The 20,651-nt window shown below is 38.4% G+C and overlaps 3 protein-coding genes across 5 annotated transcripts in view; 2 read left to right on the forward strand and 1 right to left on the reverse strand.

Moving 5' to 3' along the window:
* Nucleotides 1-18: 18 nt before the first annotated feature.
* On the forward strand, nucleotides 19-2,361 carry LOC124307529 (nucleoporin Nup37). Its single transcript, XM_046769293.1, has 4 exons — nucleotides 19-516; nucleotides 601-798; nucleotides 1,212-1,579; nucleotides 1,662-2,361. Exons 1-4 carry the CDS (start codon nucleotides 367-369, stop codon nucleotides 1,912-1,914), a joined length of 969 nt encoding a protein of 322 aa, XP_046625249.1. The 5' UTR covers nucleotides 19-366; the 3' UTR covers nucleotides 1,915-2,361.
* On the reverse strand, nucleotides 1,904-20,206 carry LOC124307522 (gem-associated protein 5). 3 transcript variants are annotated; one of them, XM_046769270.1, is made up of 16 exons: nucleotides 20,088-20,206; nucleotides 10,344-10,667; nucleotides 9,834-10,195; nucleotides 9,332-9,661; nucleotides 8,938-9,193; nucleotides 7,981-8,212; nucleotides 7,538-7,622; nucleotides 7,012-7,369; nucleotides 6,276-6,606; nucleotides 5,872-6,162; nucleotides 5,592-5,739; nucleotides 4,430-4,687; nucleotides 4,022-4,232; nucleotides 3,678-3,884; nucleotides 3,103-3,550; nucleotides 1,904-2,835 (listed from the first exon to the last, which is right to left on the reverse strand). In XM_046769270.1, the coding sequence occupies exons 1-16, from the start codon at nucleotides 20,091-20,093 to the stop codon at nucleotides 2,594-2,596; spliced, it is 4,089 nt and encodes a 1,362-aa protein (XP_046625226.1). In that variant the 5' UTR covers nucleotides 20,094-20,206; the 3' UTR covers nucleotides 1,904-2,593. The 3 variants fall into 3 exon arrangements, with proteins under 3 accessions (XP_046625226.1, XP_046625228.1, XP_046625229.1); XM_046769272.1 differs by lacking the exon at nucleotides 20,088-20,206 and adding an exon at nucleotides 10,902-11,275; XM_046769273.1 differs by lacking the exon at nucleotides 20,088-20,206 and adding an exon at nucleotides 10,902-11,275 and having other exon boundaries at nucleotides 10,344-10,750.
* The window catches only part of LOC124307521 (uncharacterized), a 23,094-nt gene continuing 13,913 nt past the window's right edge, over nucleotides 11,471-20,651 (forward strand). Inside the window, exons 1-14 of the mRNA XM_046769269.1 lie at nucleotides 11,471-11,743; nucleotides 12,067-12,227; nucleotides 13,057-13,162; nucleotides 13,559-13,735; nucleotides 14,556-14,641; nucleotides 14,749-14,794; nucleotides 15,315-15,530; nucleotides 15,734-15,899; nucleotides 17,016-17,210; nucleotides 17,346-17,429; nucleotides 18,391-18,498; nucleotides 18,941-19,062; nucleotides 19,183-19,369; nucleotides 20,126-20,268. Coding sequence (XP_046625225.1) covers nucleotides 12,173-12,227; nucleotides 13,057-13,162; nucleotides 13,559-13,735; nucleotides 14,556-14,641; nucleotides 14,749-14,794; nucleotides 15,315-15,530; nucleotides 15,734-15,899; nucleotides 17,016-17,210; nucleotides 17,346-17,429; nucleotides 18,391-18,498; nucleotides 18,941-19,062; nucleotides 19,183-19,369; nucleotides 20,126-20,268 — 1,691 coding nt within the window. The 5' untranslated portion in view covers nucleotides 11,471-11,743; nucleotides 12,067-12,172. The remainder of the gene's footprint in view (nucleotides 11,744-12,066; nucleotides 12,228-13,056; nucleotides 13,163-13,558; nucleotides 13,736-14,555; nucleotides 14,642-14,748; nucleotides 14,795-15,314; nucleotides 15,531-15,733; nucleotides 15,900-17,015; nucleotides 17,211-17,345; nucleotides 17,430-18,390; nucleotides 18,499-18,940; nucleotides 19,063-19,182; nucleotides 19,370-20,125; nucleotides 20,269-20,651) is intronic.

Raw genomic sequence — 20,651 nt, forward strand, 5'->3', positions numbered from 1 at the left:
GCCGAACGAAAAGGTAGGGTTAGGTTAGTTTGGTTTTCGGCTGGATTATCCGCAAGTACACAGAACGTTGTGCCGTGTCGTCCTTCTACGTTCACGGCGATTTACATCTGAGATCGGGAAATGGGAGGATAATACAAACCAATGTACTTTGAGCTGACCTTATTCGGCTTGTTTCTTGGCTCCACGAGGCTGCGTCTGACCCAACCTAACCTAATCTAACCTACCCCAACGTACCTGAAAGCCCGCGTGAGAGGCATAACCTCGTAAATACGCGTCACGCCGTAGCTCGCGTCAAACGATAGAGCAAACCGTCTCGGCTTGTCTGAGGAATTATTCGGTACAGAATAGCGCAGTGTTACAGCGGTAATGGACGAAGCTATCGTAACACCACCCACCTATAAGCTGAACTTTTCCGAGCAGATTTATTGCGTCGAGTTGTCACCCTATGAATGGTCGCAACGTTTGATTTGTATTGCTCTCACCGGCAAGATTACTATCGGGATTGTAAAGTTCCAGGTACAGATTCGTATTACCATGGCTGCACAGAGCCGAGCCCTTATCAATTCCATTGCTGTATGATTTCATTTTTCTAATACGCAGGATGAGGACGACGATGTTGAAGACATCGATTACTGTCCAATTCGAACGTTTCATCACGAAACGAGAGCAGATGCGCTTTCCTGGAGTCCAGAAACCTCCCTGAGTGTTGTACCAAAGGTCGTAGTCTTCTGTGTTGCTGGGGCAGATTTTAAGATACGGTTGTACAATAGTAATTTAAACGACATCAATACATATCAAGTGAGTCGCATTGTTGGTATTTATTTATCTTTGTTTTGCCATTCCTGTCTCCAGTTACGTGAGCGTGAGAAGAAAAATTAATTGTTCAGACTTGCTGTTGGCTTAGTGTGTAACACGGAATTGGTCAAAATGGGAATTTTTTTTTTTATACAATACGATTTAGATGAGTTTAAATGATTGCAGCCCTTTTTCTGCTATTGCTAAAGTTGGAAAAAAAACACAGCCACACCAACTCACGAAGTAGAGACTATGCTACAGACTTCTCACCTTCAGAGTAGCTAGTGCATGATTCACATATAGTTATTCTGGCTGAAAATGCAACAAAAAAGAAAAAACCACATAAATACAGACTACTACCTAAATTAGATTTTCCGTTTAGGTTACTCATAGTTAAGCAAAGTTGTAACTGATAGGTTCTAGATGGGCACACAGATTACATCAATTCGATCTCCTACGAGCTGGAAGGTGATATTCTGGCCTCAGTCTCCGACGATCATACCTGTAAATTGTGGGACACCAAAGAGGAAAAAAGATGTAATATTACATTTTATCTAACATCTCCAGGCATGTCTGTATGCTGGCACAAAGAAGAAACCGGCAAGTTGTTAGTAGCTGAAAAAAATGGATCAATACGAATGTACAACATTATAAGCCAGCAGGCGATATTGTCTCTTGACACTGGTGTTACACCCCTTATGTCTGCTGATTGGGGGGCAAATCCGCTGAAGGTTGCAGCTATGGCGGCCGGTGAGCTACTAGTTTGGGATGTATCCAGACCCAGGTACGATACTTGCTGCTTATGAATTCACTCTTTACGAATTTTAAAACTTGTTTTTCACTAAGAGATATCTCATCATTTTCAGCCGGCCTATGGAGTCCCGACCCTTGCACGTGGAAGGAGGCCAGATGATCAAGTTTTATCCAGCTGTCGAGTATTTACTTGCCAGCATTGGCAGGCCTGATAATGAACTTAAAGTGATAAATTTGAAATCCAAACAAGTAGTTCTTACCAGTCGCTTGAAGCTCGTCGGCGGAATGAGCTGGCATCATAAGTTACCCTTCATCTGCGCAGGCAATGACAGAGACCTCTGTTTTTGGAAATTGAATCTAAAGTAACTTGCTGGACACACCAATCATCTGTTGGAAGTTAAAATTGCGTATTCTCTACATGATGGTGACTTGCAAATTGACATAAAGCAGCTGGAGGAACTGATGATATTCAGGGAAAAAAAGTGTCGCGTTTCACGTTATTTTTTAAAAGTTATATATAAAATGTAATTAAAAAAAAGTGACAGAACATTGCAAAAGATGTCAGGATGACAATCTATGCCAAAGGATGGATGACAGGGTGGATCAACGACGGTTTCTGAATTTTTCAGAATATACCCAAGATTAGTGAGTGGGTGAATCCAATATGCGTAATATGAGATACATGATGAAATATGTCGTGTGATTAACGCAGTTTGTTCCATAATATTTACATTTATATGCTCAGAGTAAATACCTACACCTGAACGTAAAAAATTACACCTACCATAACAATAAAGCTGAAAGTAACATTCAGGATGCTTGTGCCTTGTTGATTTGTTTTTTACAAAACAAAACAGGTAGTAAGCGCAATTGTACCGTATTTTTCGAATACAAATTTACATTGAACATAAGTCGACTTCTGATTTTGCCAACGAGACATTATATTTGTAATTATTCTTTACAATTTACCAATAACGCTATAAGTTGAGCAAAACGTTTTTTCAGTCATGTTCAGCACTTATAATCCAAACAGTACAGTATACTTTTATGAGGTAGCTTCCGTCCAAGTTTCCATCAAGATACGCGTCATTTTCTCCTCGGTTTCACCTTGAAATAGAACACTTACTAGCTCACGTGCTTTACTGTACACAAGGACAGGATTAGGAGCACAGAGTCGTTCGCTCAAATACTTTTCCCTGTTGCTTCGAATCAGGGCAAGTCGTTTCATCAGACTTTCAACATCTTCCTGAGCGTCGCCACTGGTATTTCCGATCTTCTGCGATTTCCCTGTAAAATACAATTTTATTTACCACGACTGATATTTCATAAAAACGAGTTTACCTTTAATAAAGATACTCAAAGGCTAATAACGAAAGATAGTAGCTAACCGGGCTAACATCGATTCAAATGTACCTTACCAGAATCAGCTACTTGATGTATATGTAAATATTGTTGCGAGTGAAAATACTGCGGCAAAAAGCAGACAATAAGTTTGAAAATCTAACTGGTAAAATTAGACGATGACATCGTTGAGCACTAGAGAAACATACTCACCCATGGAAATAGCCAATGTTCCTTCCAGTTTCTTGATTTCAGCAGACATCATGTTGTGTCTAACTGTCTGCTTTGCCAGTGCATCTCGAATCACATTCTCGATCAAAGATATAACGAGTTCTTGCCTGCCTTCTTTTTCCAAATATGTGGTATCTGAGTCTTTGACCCAGTTTAAAATCCCATAACATAAATAAGCTCTCAAGCTCTTTCGGATACTTGGCTCTTTTGCAGCAAATAGGCAATCTTCTGACATTGGGCTTTTTTCCTCCAACTGTGACAACAACTTTATTAAGAAGTTTTTGTGCCGTCCTACAACTGCTGTAGCGGATTGTATTGATGCTTCATATCGAGATGCTGCATCCGCTGCTGCGACAAGATGTCTAAGTTTCTTCTCATTGTCAACACATGTGATTGCCAGAGCGATTTGACTACCCACTTCAACCCAGAGCTAAAATTAAAAGTTATTAGACCAAAAACAGTGAACGTTTATTATACCATTTTTCATATCAAGTAACAGAGTAATAACCAATCACTTTGCACATCGTATTTAAGTACTTGAATAAATAAATAATTACCGCTTGCGTGTCCTTGGAAACACCTACAGTTTCGAAACTTCTCAAAAGCTTTGTATAATAATGATCACAGTTCGGATAACAATGTGATAAATTTCGTAGCATAGAGTGCTCAGCGTTCCCCTCAAGCCAGTCCCAAATTCGTCCATCATTGCAACTCTCGAGTATTCCGTTCAGCTCTTTGAGAGCAGCAACTGTTACTTGGTAGTGCTAAGAAGAATAGGAATATCGTATTATAGTGTATGTAAGGACGGTATTCAAGAATGCATGTGTGTATGCACATCAATCGATCTACAAGTAAATGGTAGGCTATGTTACTAAATGAGCATGTATTGGTTTATACATACCAGAATTTGTGGAAATGTCTTAATCAAGTTTGCAATTGATTCGTAATCAGCCCTTAAAAGTGCTTCATTTACGGCTTGCTCAATAATGGTTGCACTAAATTCTTCATCTCCGGATTTTAAAGCCAACCGAGCTGCAACTTCTAAGCTTCCCATATCTTTTCGTCTGCTTAACAGTCGAGCAGCTTCTCCATAGTTGCCTAATTTAATGTAGCTATGTGTAACAGTGAATAAGTATTATACCGGTCAGTACAGATTTGTGAATTAAATTCTTTAATTTCCTACATTTCCAATTTGCCAGCAATGATACAAATTACATAGATTTGGTTGCCACTTTTCTTTAATATAGATTGCAATACACACGTATCATACAGACGTATTATCAAAAATAAAATTGCAATCTGTACCCACCATTGGACTGCTTCTTCAAAATTTCCTTCCTTAGCTGTGCCAACTGCCCATGTTTCCAATAACGAATCCACTAATGGATCCGATGTGTCGAGTTTAGTCTTGGCCAACACATATGCTTCCTTGAACATTTTACCCTCTACAAAGACCTGGATAGCTCGTTCAATTTTGTGTATGCACAAAAGGTATGAGACCGCTTTACGCCGATTACCCTCAAACTCCAGTTGCTCGGCATAATTTTCACATGTCACTTGCCACTCTCTGAAAATTCCAACAAGTATGTATCTACAATAAAGCGTCCGTTTGTTCATTAATTCGCATTATTAGTACAAATATCGATTGATTGGTTGGAAGATGAACTCGAACAAAATTGAGGTCGTAGATTAATTGGAGAAAAACCAAGCCGGATTCCTTCGGAAGTGGGCCCTCCTCTGACAGGCTGAGAATACTTATGCATACGGCATTGTACTAACAGTAGTATGAACATGTAAACTAAAGCATATATGATAGGAAATTGGAAAAAAATTTAAAGACTCGACATGAAGCCTTAAGATTGAGATATCTATATATTAGAATTTTTGCTCATGCACCTGGAGTATTCTCTAAGTGAATAAATGGTCGATTTGGTTCATCCACCTTAATCAAGTCTAGTTTTTCATACGTTTTCATAATTTTCTGTCATACTTTGACAAACATGTTCATAATTAACTGTCATTGGTAAAAAGTTGAATGGATAAATATTTTCAGCTTGTTTGAAGAGAGCAGACTCTCGAAGGTCGAAACGTTACCGACAAAGAATTTCGTCGAATTCTTTTTATTTGAACTTCAATCAATGAATTAATGATACTGTATCATAAACAGGGTTTAGAAAAACAAGGGGTGTTTCAGTCAAGGAAATAAAATTCTATATTACAGAAATCTCTTTGTAATCTTAAGAAATCATATAAAATCTTAGAAATCATAATAAATCATCTGAAATCTTAGAAGTGAGAAATCACGTGATTAAAGTATAACTATTTGTCAAGTAATCTCTCGTAATCACTATAAAATGCAAGTAAACATGACACATATAATCACGGCGTCAATTTTGTCTTAGCAAACCACCACTTACAAAAAAATTTACTAATATCACATATACTTGGGTTTTTTTTTTTGGGATGCTTACTTGTAGGAAAGGCTGGGTGCGAGTGAAACTAGAAAATCATTGAGTCGTTTTTCCTTCGTTGCTTCCTGTAAGTTTTGCTTCAGATTATCGCACCACAGATCCATTTCAACGACCGTATCGTGTTGCGACAGCTTGGCATGAACAGATTCTAAGATACATATCAGGCGATAAGTTTCAACTCTACTGGATGGGAAAATGGTCCAAGAAAGTTTGTCACTATGGCAGGAAACTTAATTTTTTTTGTTGTCTTTTAAAAACTTATCAGAGATATATTGCTTACTTTCCGTATCCAGTAATTTGATAACATCTTCTTTACTTCCGAAAATGGATGAAATTTGAGATTCTCTAATCGAATCCTTAGTGTCGTCTGCATCACATACATTATCAGCAATCTGACTTGGGCCTTTTCCAACACTGGATAATCGACTGGACAAAGACCTTTCAAAATGCTCTGTAATTGAACTCAGTAGTGATGCTTTATTACTCGCAGCCTTCGCCATCGTCGGAAAGTACGTGGATTTTTTACTTTTCTTCCTTTTAATCTGATCCATTGCCAGACTCTCTTTTATTTCTGAAAATAGACATGGTTTTTGCAATCATACATGAAGTCATAATACTTTATACTGATTTGCTGATGATGACAAACATAAAAGTAAGAGGAAATAAAAATTTACGATGGCATACCCTGTTCGGTTGTTGTATTTTCAACAGTTGTTACGTCAGATACATCATCGTCAAGCCCGTTTATTGAAACCTCATTAAGGTTGCTCACTTGATCCATCCCCATCCTTTCTGTCTTATGTTTGTTCTTTTTTGTTCTTATTTTTTTTGGTTTCAACAGATTTTCAGCAACAGGCCTTACTTCCTGCTCAGACACTTTCCATATTCTAACTGTAAAATCTGCGGATCCAGTGATTATCAAATCGGGGTCTAAGGGGCTCCACATGCAACAGTATACAGGACCACAGTGGCCTGTGTAAGTTCCCATCAACTCTTGAGATTCTGTCTTCCATACCTGAAATCATAATTTGTCACTTTTAAGTAATTACGCTCTAGATACATCTGTAAACTCGTAGTTATTTCTGACACTCAGTAGATTCATTTTCACTACTTCTTGTATAAAAATGACAAAATTAAACGTTTTCTATGAAGAAGTGAATCTTGGGGTCACTGTTGACCTTAGATAAGGTTCGACGGATTGCTGAAAAATGTTAGTGAACAGAGGTTTAAATGGATATAAGATTGACACGATAACTTTTAACGAGCATTGGAAAAGTCTCATTGTCAGTTGTGCCGATTTTTTTTTTTCTTAGAATGTGTGTATACACATGCATGACATTTAAAGAAGTTGATCTAATTCATCACTCTCTCTTAGAGACATTATTAGTGACTAATACAGGGATAACTTAGGCCTGCTTACCTGGACAGTGTTGTCACAACTTGCCGATGCTAGATACCCACTGATATGCGGACTCCATGCCAAGTCAAAAATTTTTGCTGTATGTCCCATCAATGTACAGACAATTTTCGGCAACAACGATCCTTTGATCGTGGTCGATGCGCCGGCTGTATCGGTACAATTAGTGGCGAGATCAGTCAAATCAAGTACAACAATAGAGTTAGCAATCGTTGACACAGCCAATTGATGGCGGAGAGGGGACAGATCAAAATCTGTAGCGGTACTTTCAGGATGCCATTCGAGACATTGGATGGATTTTTTTAATGAATGAATTGCTGGACCGCATTCTTTCAAATTGCGATTCAGAAATGAAACAGATCTAGGTGGTAAGAGAATAATCATGATAATTACTTCCAAGCTCGAATTACGATTTCAAGTATGTCATCATAAGCAAACAACTTGGGTGGCATAAGGAAGGAATGGATTAGTAACAATCATTATGCGTGTGCGGCTGTCTTATAAGGTTTGAAATATTTATTCAACATACCCATTTTCAAGACCGATTGCAAGACACGAGTAGTCCGGCTTCCAAGAAAATTCTGTACAATCCTTTTTAATAACAGAAGTTGGTTCTGCAACACAGGTATGAGATTTTATGCATGTGAAAACGTGACAATATGATCGGTTCTTTACGAGAAAGCCCCGGAGAAGTTTCACAGAAGTTGCGTTTCAGGGAAACTAACAGACCTTTTCACATCTTCTGCTGAATTCCAATATACAGGGTCATGAGGTTGCTGAATAATTGACTTTTAAGTTAGAAAGAGACATGATTTTGCAGACTGTGAGTAGTGCCGGCTTCATTAGTCACAGTTGTGTTCAAAAACCGAGAAATAACCCTGTATTATACCACACAATTTAACTAAAACACAGTTTCCACAAGACTAGTGGGGATCCTTTAATAACAGATAATAATCCATTCCCCACACTCACCTTGATTCGGTTTTTCTGGATTGTAGTAAATCAATTCCCCATCACCGCACGAATACAGAACATAAGTACTTTTGCCATTCGGTTCTGGACCCCAGCCAAGGGTGTAAACCGTGTGTCTATGATATTGCCTATACAGAATAGGAGGTTTGCTCGTATTTGTATCAAACACACCCACACGACCTTCTCCAGTTCCAAAAGCCAACAAATTTTCCTTCTGAGGATGCCATGATATCTAAAAGTAATAATATTTGTATAACATTTACTTAAGTTGGAAAATACGTGATTCAAGATATTAGGCCTACTGGGCTTCTGAGGAGGATAGCTCGATTTATGATACATGCGACAAAAATAATTAGTACTTGGAGGAGGGGGGTCGGAACGAATTTTTATCTCTTCAAATATTAATGTAAGATACGGATTTTTCGATGCATCATTTTTTAAATAAAACCAACTACCCAACAAGCGTGATACTTCAAAGGAATTCGGAATACCAAACAATCAAACAGCTTCACGCTTACAACAGTATGGTTTTGTTGTAGGATATTTTATCAAGTGGAATTGTGTCACATCCAGTCCTGTAATTACTATTTACTCACAACTTTGCTAATAATCAATAACACAGGATCTAGAACCAGCTTCCTCAGGATTAAACATCTGGTCACTTAATCTCAGTGTTTACAAATCAATGTAAAATTACTATTTCACAAGACTAAACCACCTGATTAACGATTCACCATAGACGCATGTCTACACCTCCTCTGAACTTCATCCATCACATGCTGTGCTTATTTGCAACAGTCTTTCGCAATTCAGTGTCACAAGTCCGTACATTTATAATAAACAAATAGATAAATGGAAAATTTGAATCAGACAATCAGTTTTTTATCGTTCTTATTCAGTCGCTTCACTAAGCTTGGCTTGGATGAGTTGGATTGAGAAACAATTGAAGCAACTCACAGCCATAACTTTTCCCTTTATTTTTTGCCACAGCATGGTGATATCGAAACTAGTTTCGTGAGGCTCGCACAAATTCCACACTCTCAGCATTGCGTCTCCAACCCCAAACGCAACTCTAGATGTATCTAACGGAGAGGCAGCAATACAGTACGTATAGCCACCTTGCGTTGGAACATTGTATGTTATTTCCGAATTGGCTGCTGTCACTTGGCAGCAAACTATGTGACGATCTTGAGCTATCGTCCATACCATAATGCTGTAATGATTTTATGAATTGTTTTTTATATTAAATTATTCTAATTATTAGTGCAGCATTATTATTGTTGTGGTTGATATTGTCGGTATCGAATAATTGACGTCACGGTAATTAGTTTCAGAGATAGCATAGATATACCTGCTTGTATCTGCCAACCTCCAATTAGTATCGCTTGCTTCCATCCCCCCTTGCACATTAGCAATACAGAAAAGTCCTCTGGCATGATAAGCGTGAATCAACTTGCATCCTTGTCTTGGCTTCGAGTTTATCGACAAATCCCAGGATATCAATTCGCCCCAGCTGGAGCTACTAAGCAATAATTTTGGTGCTGCCCAACAAACCGCTGTCCAGCCACCTGTTGCTGCCCCTAGTTTACTTCTATGCTGATGAGAATCCAAGGGTGTATTTGGCAAGGTTAGCACAATTTGATATCTGCCATCTCCTCCGGCTCTCCAAACATATATAGACCTGATCAAAGAAATTGAAAACTTACCAATGATCACAGAACTTGCAGAAATGCCAAGAGGATGCGGTCATCACATATAATTGTACAATTAGTTTATACATAATCGCGTTTGGTATAGTGAGTCAGGTTGTAATATTTCAATGACATAATTTGAACAGAATCTAATGAGATCACCTGTCTTTACTACCAGAGGCCAGAAGAGAATCCTTGGCTTGGGTACCGCTTATGACGTTCGAATCTACTGGACACCACGACAGGCTCGATATTTCAGTATCATGCCCTCGTAGTTTATAGACGATTTTGCCATTACCATGTACATTGATTACATAGACTAATCCACTTTTCGTACCAGCTGCTACTAAATCAGGATCATGTGGACAGCAGGATAAACAAGTAGCTGTTACTTTCCCTAAGCAAATTTGTTGTGTCACATTATGAGCTACATTCCAGATGACAAGGAATCCGTCGGTGCTGAGGCAACAAACAATGTTTGTATTGGCTCTTGACCAATCGACACCGATAACTTTCTGCTGCGTCTGAAAATTTCAAGGTATCTGGAATGTATAAGTTGCAATATAAAAGACCAGATGACATAATTAAGACATCGTCAAAGTCTATGGATTTATTTTGGGAAGTTTCCAAGACTCGTAATGATGCTGATTGTAACTTAAGCTATAAACTTACGTCTATGAAAGAGTGAGCCATCACCGCGTTCATTGAATCCATATTCCAAATTCTAACAACATTTTCATCACCCCCGGAGACTAGTAAGTTATGATTCGCCTCTCCGAACTTCGGCGAAAAGGCCAGGGATGTTACTCTGTCTACATGAGCATCGCTGATAATAGAATATTTGTAAATTTTTTTATCTCCTTGGAATGTTACAACAACAATGGAGTTTCTTGCACCCCAAGCTACGGTTCCATCTTTGGCACAGGCCAAAATATTAGCAAGATACCAATTTGGTGACGGTGGTAACGTTGCTTCGTTCATAGTGACTCTTTCACTCTGAGAATTTGAACGAAAGGTTTAAACGTAATTATTGCTGTCCGACCCGGTGTCATGCGGCGACTTTCAAAATGTGCAGGTTACTGCAGACATAAATAAACTATCACGTGCATACTATAAAGACGCCGGTATGGCAGCATGCCGTGAACATCAAGACGTAGCAAAATGTTTATTGGGAAAATAGCGGTTAGACTAATCGTATATTTGCATGTTACATGTATACATCGAACTCACGTGCGTAAACTGTACGTCGACAACGCTGCGATTAAATCCAATAAACCTAGATACAATTCTGAACGATACTCTTGCATATGTACGTAGCTACGCTGAATGTACGCACATGGACATGGATATGGACACGGGTATAAACCGTTATAAACCTGTTATGTTAGGTTGTATTAGGTTAGGTTTGAAAACGTGAGGTATGGTCGGATGCCGCGTACACGCCGGCTGGCGCTGTCAGAGCTGTCAAAGATTATCTTATCAGAGATAGCCAAAAACGTCTGCTCTGAAAGACCGAAGAGAGCACGTGCATCTTTGGAAAATGATTGAATTTTTCGCCTAACATAGTGCAGGATAATACGAAGGATATTTAGAGTGGCGAATCGCTATTGTGTAGTAGTGATAATAAACTAATTACAAACATTAGCAAATTCTTATATTTTTAAGTTTACGTACTTCCGTATCTTCGCCAAATTTGTAATATTCATTCATTCTCACTTACTCACTGTACTAAATACGTCTAAATACCGCATTATCGACTCCTCTCATGGCAATGGTAAACACGGATTCGGTTACCTGTGTCTATGCGCTTATCATTGAAATTTAGTTCCATTTAGTTCCAAAAATCTGTTTCGTTTGAGAAGGCGCTATAGTACTTGGGTAACATAAAAAACTCGGGCATCGGCTCTTTGATTCTTTTCCCTTGCATTGACGTTCGTTTCAACGACGGCGCGCAGATCGTTTTTAAATACCAAATATACGTTGAAAAACAGGGATCAAGTTAATGATTGTTCGTAAAGACCAATCTTACAGAACGGAGCAGGCGAAGACGCGGCGTTTCATCATTTACAAGTGTAAGTTTCAACTTGAGTTATAACCTATCATCAATATATACAAATCGTAGGCACATAAATTTCCAAGTATCCATGCGGTTTTTACCGGCAATTCTAATACCATTTTTCCAATCATATGCACTCGGTTCAGTATCATTAAATATGTGCAAGATAGATCGATGAGTCCGTTATGCGATCGGTGATACTTTTCCTCCTACGTGTTAAAAGATCTCTACGCATTATAATGTATATTTACCGTACATATTTGTTTACCTGTACGTACGCGGTACGTATTAGGGGGAGAGAGAGAGAAAGAGAGAGAGCATTTATCAATTGTGTCCTAGAGAGTTGTGAGGGGCCGGAGGGGGAGAGAAAGAGAGCCGAGAACAACTTCGTGGCGGGTCACTGCGGAAACGTTTGATAAGTGCGAATTAAAGGAATTGGAATGAAATGTGCGAGGTAAACGATGACGGCCAAGGTGGGCAGGCCCCAACACAAGAAGATGGTACGATTCGTCCAATTACAATACATACCTATAATACACGCTTACAATTAATGTAACAATGCGAGTTTTGTGAAAGTCGTTACTTCGCACTTTTGGAAATGTCTGGAATTTAGTAAAACGTGATAAATATAATATATTAATATTTTGCAAAACCGACTCTTCGAAAGTCATTCAAAACTGCGCAATAATGATATTTTTCCCCGATGGTTCGTTACGTTAACGTTACTAACTTCAGCCTTCATGTCAAAGACAAGATGGGAAAACGAATCTGTAAGTTGATAACGTAAAAAAATTAACCGCATTGCGTCACCCGACACAATTACATTGAGAACTATAATTTCAATCGACGGATTTAATCTTTTAGGTCGAGGTCGAAGTCGCAGATACGTGAGATTTAATGGAAAAAATGTCGAAAAAAAAACAATTTTCGAAACTGAAATCTTAATAACAAAAAACGAAAAATTGCGTAGGTGGATTTAATTAAATTTATGTTTTGCCAGTGTAATTATGTCAGGCGTACCAATGCAGCAGTTTTCTTTTGCAATCTGGTACATGCAAACCCTCCAATTTTTCTATTCGCAATAAAATTCGCCAACGACGATGAACAACAATGAATATATGTGGAGAAGCTGGGGCTTCTCAATTTCAGAAAAATGTAGAACTGTGCGGGAAAGAAACTTACATTAAAAAGAAATGGGGGAAAAAACTGTTGAAATTTTTGAAACATTTACCGGACGTATGTCACCAATGTAGTATAAATATGCACGTACATAGATATGCGGCTAATCGGTATAATTATTCGCCGAAATTAAGCATGATTCGTTCCCAGATGCGTTAGAAAAAATCTTTTCGGAATGCGACGGATCGTCAACCGGCAAAGTCTTAGTTGCAAAGCTCATGGACTACATGTTCAATCAAATGTCTGCGCACGGAAGGTGAGTGTCCATGTAATGGGTTTTAAATCCTTCATCGCTTTTTCTCATTCCTTCCGACGTATATGGATTTATTTCACCTTTTGGAGGGGGTTACCACTCGGCCGGTCTAAAATCATACCTATTTTTAGGAGATTTTTTGTTTAACAGAAAATGAAAACATTTAGAGCAATTTGTTGTTGAAACTATAAATAATAAAGCGTTCAAACTCACAGTGCTGTAAATGTTTTTATTTTCTTTACAAAAAAAAAAAAAAAAAAACAAACTCCTAAAAATAGTTAAATAAATTATAGTTCCGGTTGAACTTTCGTACCAAAGTAAAAATCTTTGATTGTTTGTGAGACATGCATGTTTTGCTGGTATTTGTCGCATTGTGAATTAATTTATGTTCTATCGCAGCCCGGAAATTCTGAATGATCTTCGTAAATCGATGTGCGCTGTATCTTACAATGGCGAAGTAACACGACAGCAATATTATGACGTTTCACGATCATGGCTGGCGAAAATACGCAAAGGTCAACATCATCACGAAAATCACCAAGATGGTAACAATAATCTCCGCATCGATGAAAGCAGGTATGATGAAAATTACTTTTGCTGCAACTGATTTCGTAGCGACAGATATTTCTTTCGCAATAGGTGTTGTATACACGTTCTACAATTTTCTTCCAAATATTATTATATATACTTTGTATATAATAAATTTAAACACTTTATATATATTGCACAAAAAATGATGACAAAGGTTAATAAAAAATTTTCAATCCGAGATTTATGAGAGCATCAGGGGTACAAGGTACTTGAAGGTACTCCAACTTTTCATCACGTAGCACCAGATACGTCGGTACAGATACTTTTATTAATGTTTGTAAAGTTAAGACATTTCGCTGAGAAAATTGAAAGAAATGTTTTTTTTTTTTTTGTGTAACAAACTACGAGTTTTCAGATGAAATTTTTTTTTTGTAGAAGAAAACGTGTTTTCGTATAATTCCTGGGAGTCTAGGGTGAAACAGGTTCCATAATTCGAAATATCAGACTTTTTTTATACCGCAAATACTTCGGAAGATATTTTGTTTTTTGCGATAAAGCTACGGTAAAAATTCGAATGTGAGAACATCGGCGTGTTCACCGTAAAAAAGTTGACCAACGTATTTCTCTAAAATTGCAAGGACTAGATATATGAAACTTGCAGGATTCAAAATTGCAGGAAATTCGAAATTTTCGCCCCGAATCGTGTGTCGATAATTAGTGGATTTCCCCATATACATATCGCATCATGTTACCTTACAAGTTGCATTGTTCGTAAACCGATTGATTAATTTCCCAACTTCTCAATTAGCCATTTTCAATTCTCATTCCCTGCATCATTATTAACTGTAAATCGTAACGATGGCAGTCGAGCTACGAGTCCACTGACTGGATATGCCGACGATGCAACGGTTTCGTCTGAGCCGGGACCAGACATCGCACCGACCCTCCATGGTAAGCACTACATTCCAAGAGAACCTTATACCACGCTTCTTCAATGAAATTAACGTATGACTATCAACTGATAACATCCTGTATTCCCTATTATATTTCTATTTCAGAATTCCTCGAACTCTCCACGAGCACCATCGTTGATACGAGCAAGAGGTAATCATCACAGTCGATTGAATATCCGGGCATCCTGTAAAACAATGTCTAATGTGAGAATAGGACCGGGGATCCATGGTCATAGTCTAGTAAAATTCACTTTCCAGCTTATTTGATAATCTGCGCGAAACCGTGCAGAAATAAAAAATTGAACAAAACGTACCAGTTTCAAGTACAAATCTCTTCATCATATAGATACAATAAAAAACGTTCAATTTACTGTAATCTTATGAAGATCAGTTCCACCGAAGATGCAAAGTTGGTATTTTTACACCGAGTGTAAATTTGCAATGTGATCCGTAGGCGATCGCGTGCGACAAAGTAATTTATGTAACACCAGTATGATTTACGTATTTTTACGTATTAGTATTCGTTTTGGAAGAGTTGAAAAAAAAAAAAATGAGCATCCTAGTATGTAAAAGAGCACGTTCCTGTACAGTTTTACGTCCTGGTACTTAAAAGTTTTCATTATAGATCCGTTTTAACAACGCATCTTTCTTATATGTTTGAAAATGGACAGAAGCAAGAACGAGGACAGTTTCTTCGGGGATTTATCTTCCGTCAGCGGTAATTACTACTTAACAACGGACGATCCCATTTTCGAGACAACACGGGATCTACAGCTGCGGATGCAGAGGTGCACAGTAGAGAATGACCACCTCAAAGAGGAACTGCAACGCTCCGAAGATACGATAGCATTATTGGAAAGGCAGCTGGGCACGACCCGCAGGAAATTGTGCGTATTTGTAATTACATTTTGCGACATGTCGTTTCTAGAAAAAGTGCATACTATTTTTATCTTCCTCAAATCGACAAATTCAACGTTGCACAGTCTTTAGAATCGACTGTGCTCGGATATATTTTGTACCTCTGGGTAAAATGAAACTAATACATAATGATGATTTCTACTAATTTGCATGCTATCTTATGATATTTCAGGGAAATGGCAAACGAAAAGTGCGTTAGGCTGCAAACGGAAGACGAAGAACATCACGCCGAACTCTCAAAGACCGAGAGGGACCGTCAAGCTCTACGAGCAAGAAATCAACATCTTGAGAGGAAAAATTTTCTGATGAGGAGGGAACTCGATGATGCTGTTACGGAGGTTCGTATTTTGGCTAAATGACCGTCGCTTGATCGGCTTGATCAATTTTCTTTTTTTTTTTGTTTAATTATGTGGAACAGATCTGGGGGGGAGGGGGGAGGGCAATGAAAATTTTTCCTACCCCCGAATAAGTAGCACCCTAATGTACATACACGAGGTAAGGTTTTTAAAATAATCATGATATATTTTTTCATTTCTGTTAGAATGATAGCTACAAAAGTGGTATGCAATTAAATTTTTACTTTTTTTGATGTACCCATACATCAAACGTTTGCATATCATCGTGACACAGCACTGACCCTCACCCATTAGTTACGCGTTGCAAATCTTTCCTCACATTTCGCGTCACTGCTCAGCCCCTGTGATACTTATCGTTAAAGCAAATAGCCTATAAACATTCGAAGTAATCAAGCTGTCAATAGAAAAAAACCTCATGCGAAACGGTTCAGGGGATTTTAATTAAGTTTTAAGTGAACGTACGATCCTCAGTTTATACAGACTCTTTGTTATGTACCGAGTTGTTTCCGTGGTGGGATCCTTAGGGACCCCTAATTACAAGTTAACTAACCCCTGATCAACGTGACCCGCCTTACAACTCTTGCACGTGCCGCGGCCGTTCAGATCCTTATAGACGCGATGTGGATTTGAAGTCAATATTTTCTAGGTGTATTTTATACATATAGGGCATTCCATATCAACTCAACCAGCAATTTTCCTTTACTATTTTTGATTTGCTTCAGGATTTTTCGTACGGTTGTCCGATTACAAAAAAGAACTTCTTATGTTTTCAGATTTTTTCCTACGACCGTTAATTTTTTATGATCATTCAAACCTATCTAAAAATTGGCAGAATTATCGGGATAAGAAATAAAACGTTGAAATTTTTGAAAAATGGTGAGGGAAAATCATTGATCGATTTGACATGGAATGTCCCATATACTATCGCACATAGACTATAATCATATAATACTACAATATACACAATCATCGATCGTCATGCATAATTACGATGATTCTTCGTTCGCCTGTCCGTCATTTAATCATTCCATTGTATGTTTATAATCTCTTGCGTCTTGATTAAGAAAATAGTGGTGCATTTTTTTGGAATTTTTGCAGACAGAACGGTTGAGGTTTGAACTGGATAAGTTAAACGACCAGAAAGAAGCGCGTGGTAAGCTGCTTAGTCACTATAGGGAGGAATTGCAACAGGTACAGAAATTGTACGAGGGAGCGAAAGAGCATATTTCACAGATGGACTTAGCTAACTGTCAACTTAAAGATGAAAACCAAGTTTCTGCGAGGACTATCGAGGTAATTAATTTAACTCCTTGATTGCACACCTATGTCGGAAATAGTTGAAAAGTAATTTATCATATTATGCTTCATGGTGTTTAGGTTTAATTTTTTTGTTTTTATCGTTCAACAAAGTCTACACAACTGTTTCAGCAACTGAAAACTATCGTGAAAGAGTTGGAGACCCGAGTTTCCGAGCTGCAAACACACCGAGATGATATGTCCCATAGCGAACCGGTGAGTATCAATTTCTTAAAGGAAGATCAGATACTTCATTGATTTTTTGCCAAAAATGTTTTTTTCATCCAAGATACAAGTTTATACCTGATAAATTTGTTTTCAATAAAGTAGGACTTGTCATATTGAGGCGCTTTTCCCAGGTACATTTTAATTTAATATATTGGTATAAAGGTACGATGATTTCTGCACAGTTGAAAAAATAAGAAATACCGAAAATGTAAACGACATGCCTTTCATACCGATGTTTTTTCATTTCAAATCACTTCAAATCGTCTCGGATGGTTTTCAATCGTACCACGCGCACGCTGGATCAACTGAAGGTCAATGACGACTTGTTTAATTAACGTTGCGGGTGACCCGTCCGCAGTTGATTATCGCGATAGTTTTTCCGAAAATAGATTACGGCTCACAATCAGCCGTTTACCCTGACCTGTCTGGGGACTTGCTATTAATTTGAATTAGTTTGTATGGGGTAGCTATGTAGTAACTGAAATTTTACGTTTTGTAAAAATTAAATTTTTGTAAATGACCTAAACACAGAGACGCCAAAAATAATTGACCACATTTGGTACTGTAGTTGAGCGTAGTCTACGTGATTTTATTCAATCGTTTCAGAAAGAATTTTTTTTTCTTGAATAATTCATACATCTTGGATCTGGTAGGTCTGATAAAAAAAGTGTTTAATTGAGAAATGAGTTGTTTTTCACTGAAGTTTGTAACACAATAAATCGTATATTTTTATTTCCATTGGAAAGGCTGTTTTGAATCCAAAAAATAAGATTCACACAAATTTTTCCCTTATTATTTTTGGTCTTATAAGAACCTAGTGTTTCTTCGCTTTATACTTAAATAGGTATACGTACAAAAAATGTATTTCTTCAACATAAAGGCCCAATTGGTGATCCATACGGAGAAAAATTTTCATGTTTATTGGGGTGTTAACATCCATTCTTTTCAGTCATCCGCAAGACCAGTCTTTAAAAATGAGCTAAGCTTCGACTTGGATACGTCACACTATTCGGGAAAAATAATCCCGCGGTCTCTGTGCGATGAAATGAAAGCTTCGGTAAGTGACAGCTGTGATCTGATAATTCGCTATAACTGTAATATACACGTCTATACGTACTATGCTCAATATACATAGATATACAGTGTTACGTGGGATTCACGTTCGGCAACTCTACACAGGATCGTTTATTGAATAATGGCCGCTAGTGCGTCAGTCGCAGCAGCTAGCCGATTTCACCTGATTGCGAAGCATGCGTAAGCTGCTCTCTTGCATTCAAGGATCGGGCATCCAGTATATTTAATAAATGACCCTGTATACATGCATTTTAAATGTAGATAATTCATAGTCCCTGCATAAGGTCCGCAAATACACGTTTAGTGTTATTTGTCATTATACATATTATCAATTTACAGATGTATATGCACGTAGCTATCAACAACGCCACGTAACCGCTTCCATGAACTATATAGGTAATATTACTACCTCGATCTTGTTACAGGGACTCGAAGGTCCGGACATCAGTCTGACGAATAAAATCGAAACACTGGACGAAAAAATGGAAGACCAGTGCATCACCGAATACTACAGCGTTATACGCGAAGCTGTGAAACAGCTGGAAAGGTGAAAAATATACGTATTTAAAAGGAAATCAAATTGTCAGAAAACTTGACATGGTATAATCCAAGAATTGATGTTCCGTCTAATCACGAATTGAATCAGTGTTTATTTATTAATCCATAGAGTTCTGGCCAGAGTTCAAGTGGCGTGTAACAAGGTGAAAGCAAAAACGGTACCTGCTCGGAACCCTTCGTTTGTGTTTGGAGAAATAGATGCAGATGGAAACAAGGAGTGTCGTTCTAGCGTCGAGGAGCTGTTGCGAATGTTAGAATCCGAAATACGTCGTACGCTGTCAATATTTTCTATTGTGGTTAGTACGGTTTTGTTTGAGGCATGCAGATAACCTCAGTAGATTTCTAGTAGTATACGGGTTATCGGCGTGCGAACTCGGCTTCGGTGGGGAGGGCGAACAAAGTAGATGGGGTCATATAGGTAGGAATTCACGGTATAAAAAACAAGGTGACGCCACGGCCTATTTAGCTGAGTACTCTTTGAGCAACGAAACTGTGATTACCGTTCTGCCTCGGAAAAGTTCTCACAGTTTGTTAAACCGGCTTGGAATCTGGTTTATAGGTAGTTGAGCCTGCCTTGGATTGCCGAAAAATTCGCGCTTGACACTTGACAAATTTTTTTGTATCAGTTCAATCGGTTTCGACCTAATGCGCATATACCTTCCAAACAGTGTACCTACTCATTACCGCTATAGTCAAATCGTGAAAGAAATTTGATAAATCATTTGGGCTTAAAACCATGTGGATCTCACTATTTTTCGTCTTACAATCAGCAAAAGAATGGCCGTTGAAGGGGGGGGGGGGCTTTGAGTATGCTCTCAAGTGAAATTTTCATGACAAATGGGCGACCTTTTCTGTGCACCGTATTTATCTCATCTGCGCAGCCAAGTTACATTGCGTCGCTCCTTATCCGTGGATACAAGTGAAAATGTATTCTCGAATCTATATACCATACGCCTATTCTTCCGTTTGAATCGTCGCAGTCTCTTGTATACATCTTTGGTAGATAGTACTCACAATCATGACGGCATTTATCCGAGGTATATTGTTTCCAGGTCTCGCACAAGGTCGTCAGTACCAACGCCAGTACGACAGATCCCGCGACTCGAGTTGATGTACTCGAACCTGACTCGACGCCAGTTTGCGATATTCTTCGAGGCATTAACACGGGCTTCATTAACCACGACCTCTCTACAAAGTGAGTCTATTACAGACGTATATATCGCACCATACGCGGCATCTGAATCTGCGATGTAGGAGTGCTATAGTATAAACTGCATACTACGTGTGATGCGAAGGTTGCAAAAAACAGTGCACTGTAATGTAGTGAATCTTGCGTTCATTTCCTACGTACATACCTGCCTGAACGATCAGTCGCGTGTAGCTCACTCCAATTGCTTCCGTTCATTTCCACCTATTCAGTCTCAACGTATGGCTGTCATCTAACAAGTGAAACCTCGTACGAAATTGTGCCTAATAATTCCTTACCGATCCCAACTCCGAAAGTCTGGGGACGCGTCCTTAGTCCAGAAAGCTGCAAGAGATTTTCCAATCCTAAACCTGTTTATTATCTCTATCAAT

The sequence above is a fragment of the Neodiprion virginianus genome, chromosome 6 (genome assembly GCF_021901495.1).
Source record: "Neodiprion virginianus isolate iyNeoVirg1 chromosome 6, iyNeoVirg1.1, whole genome shotgun sequence".
Classification (NCBI taxonomy): Eukaryota; Metazoa; Arthropoda; class Insecta; order Hymenoptera; family Diprionidae; genus Neodiprion; species Neodiprion virginianus.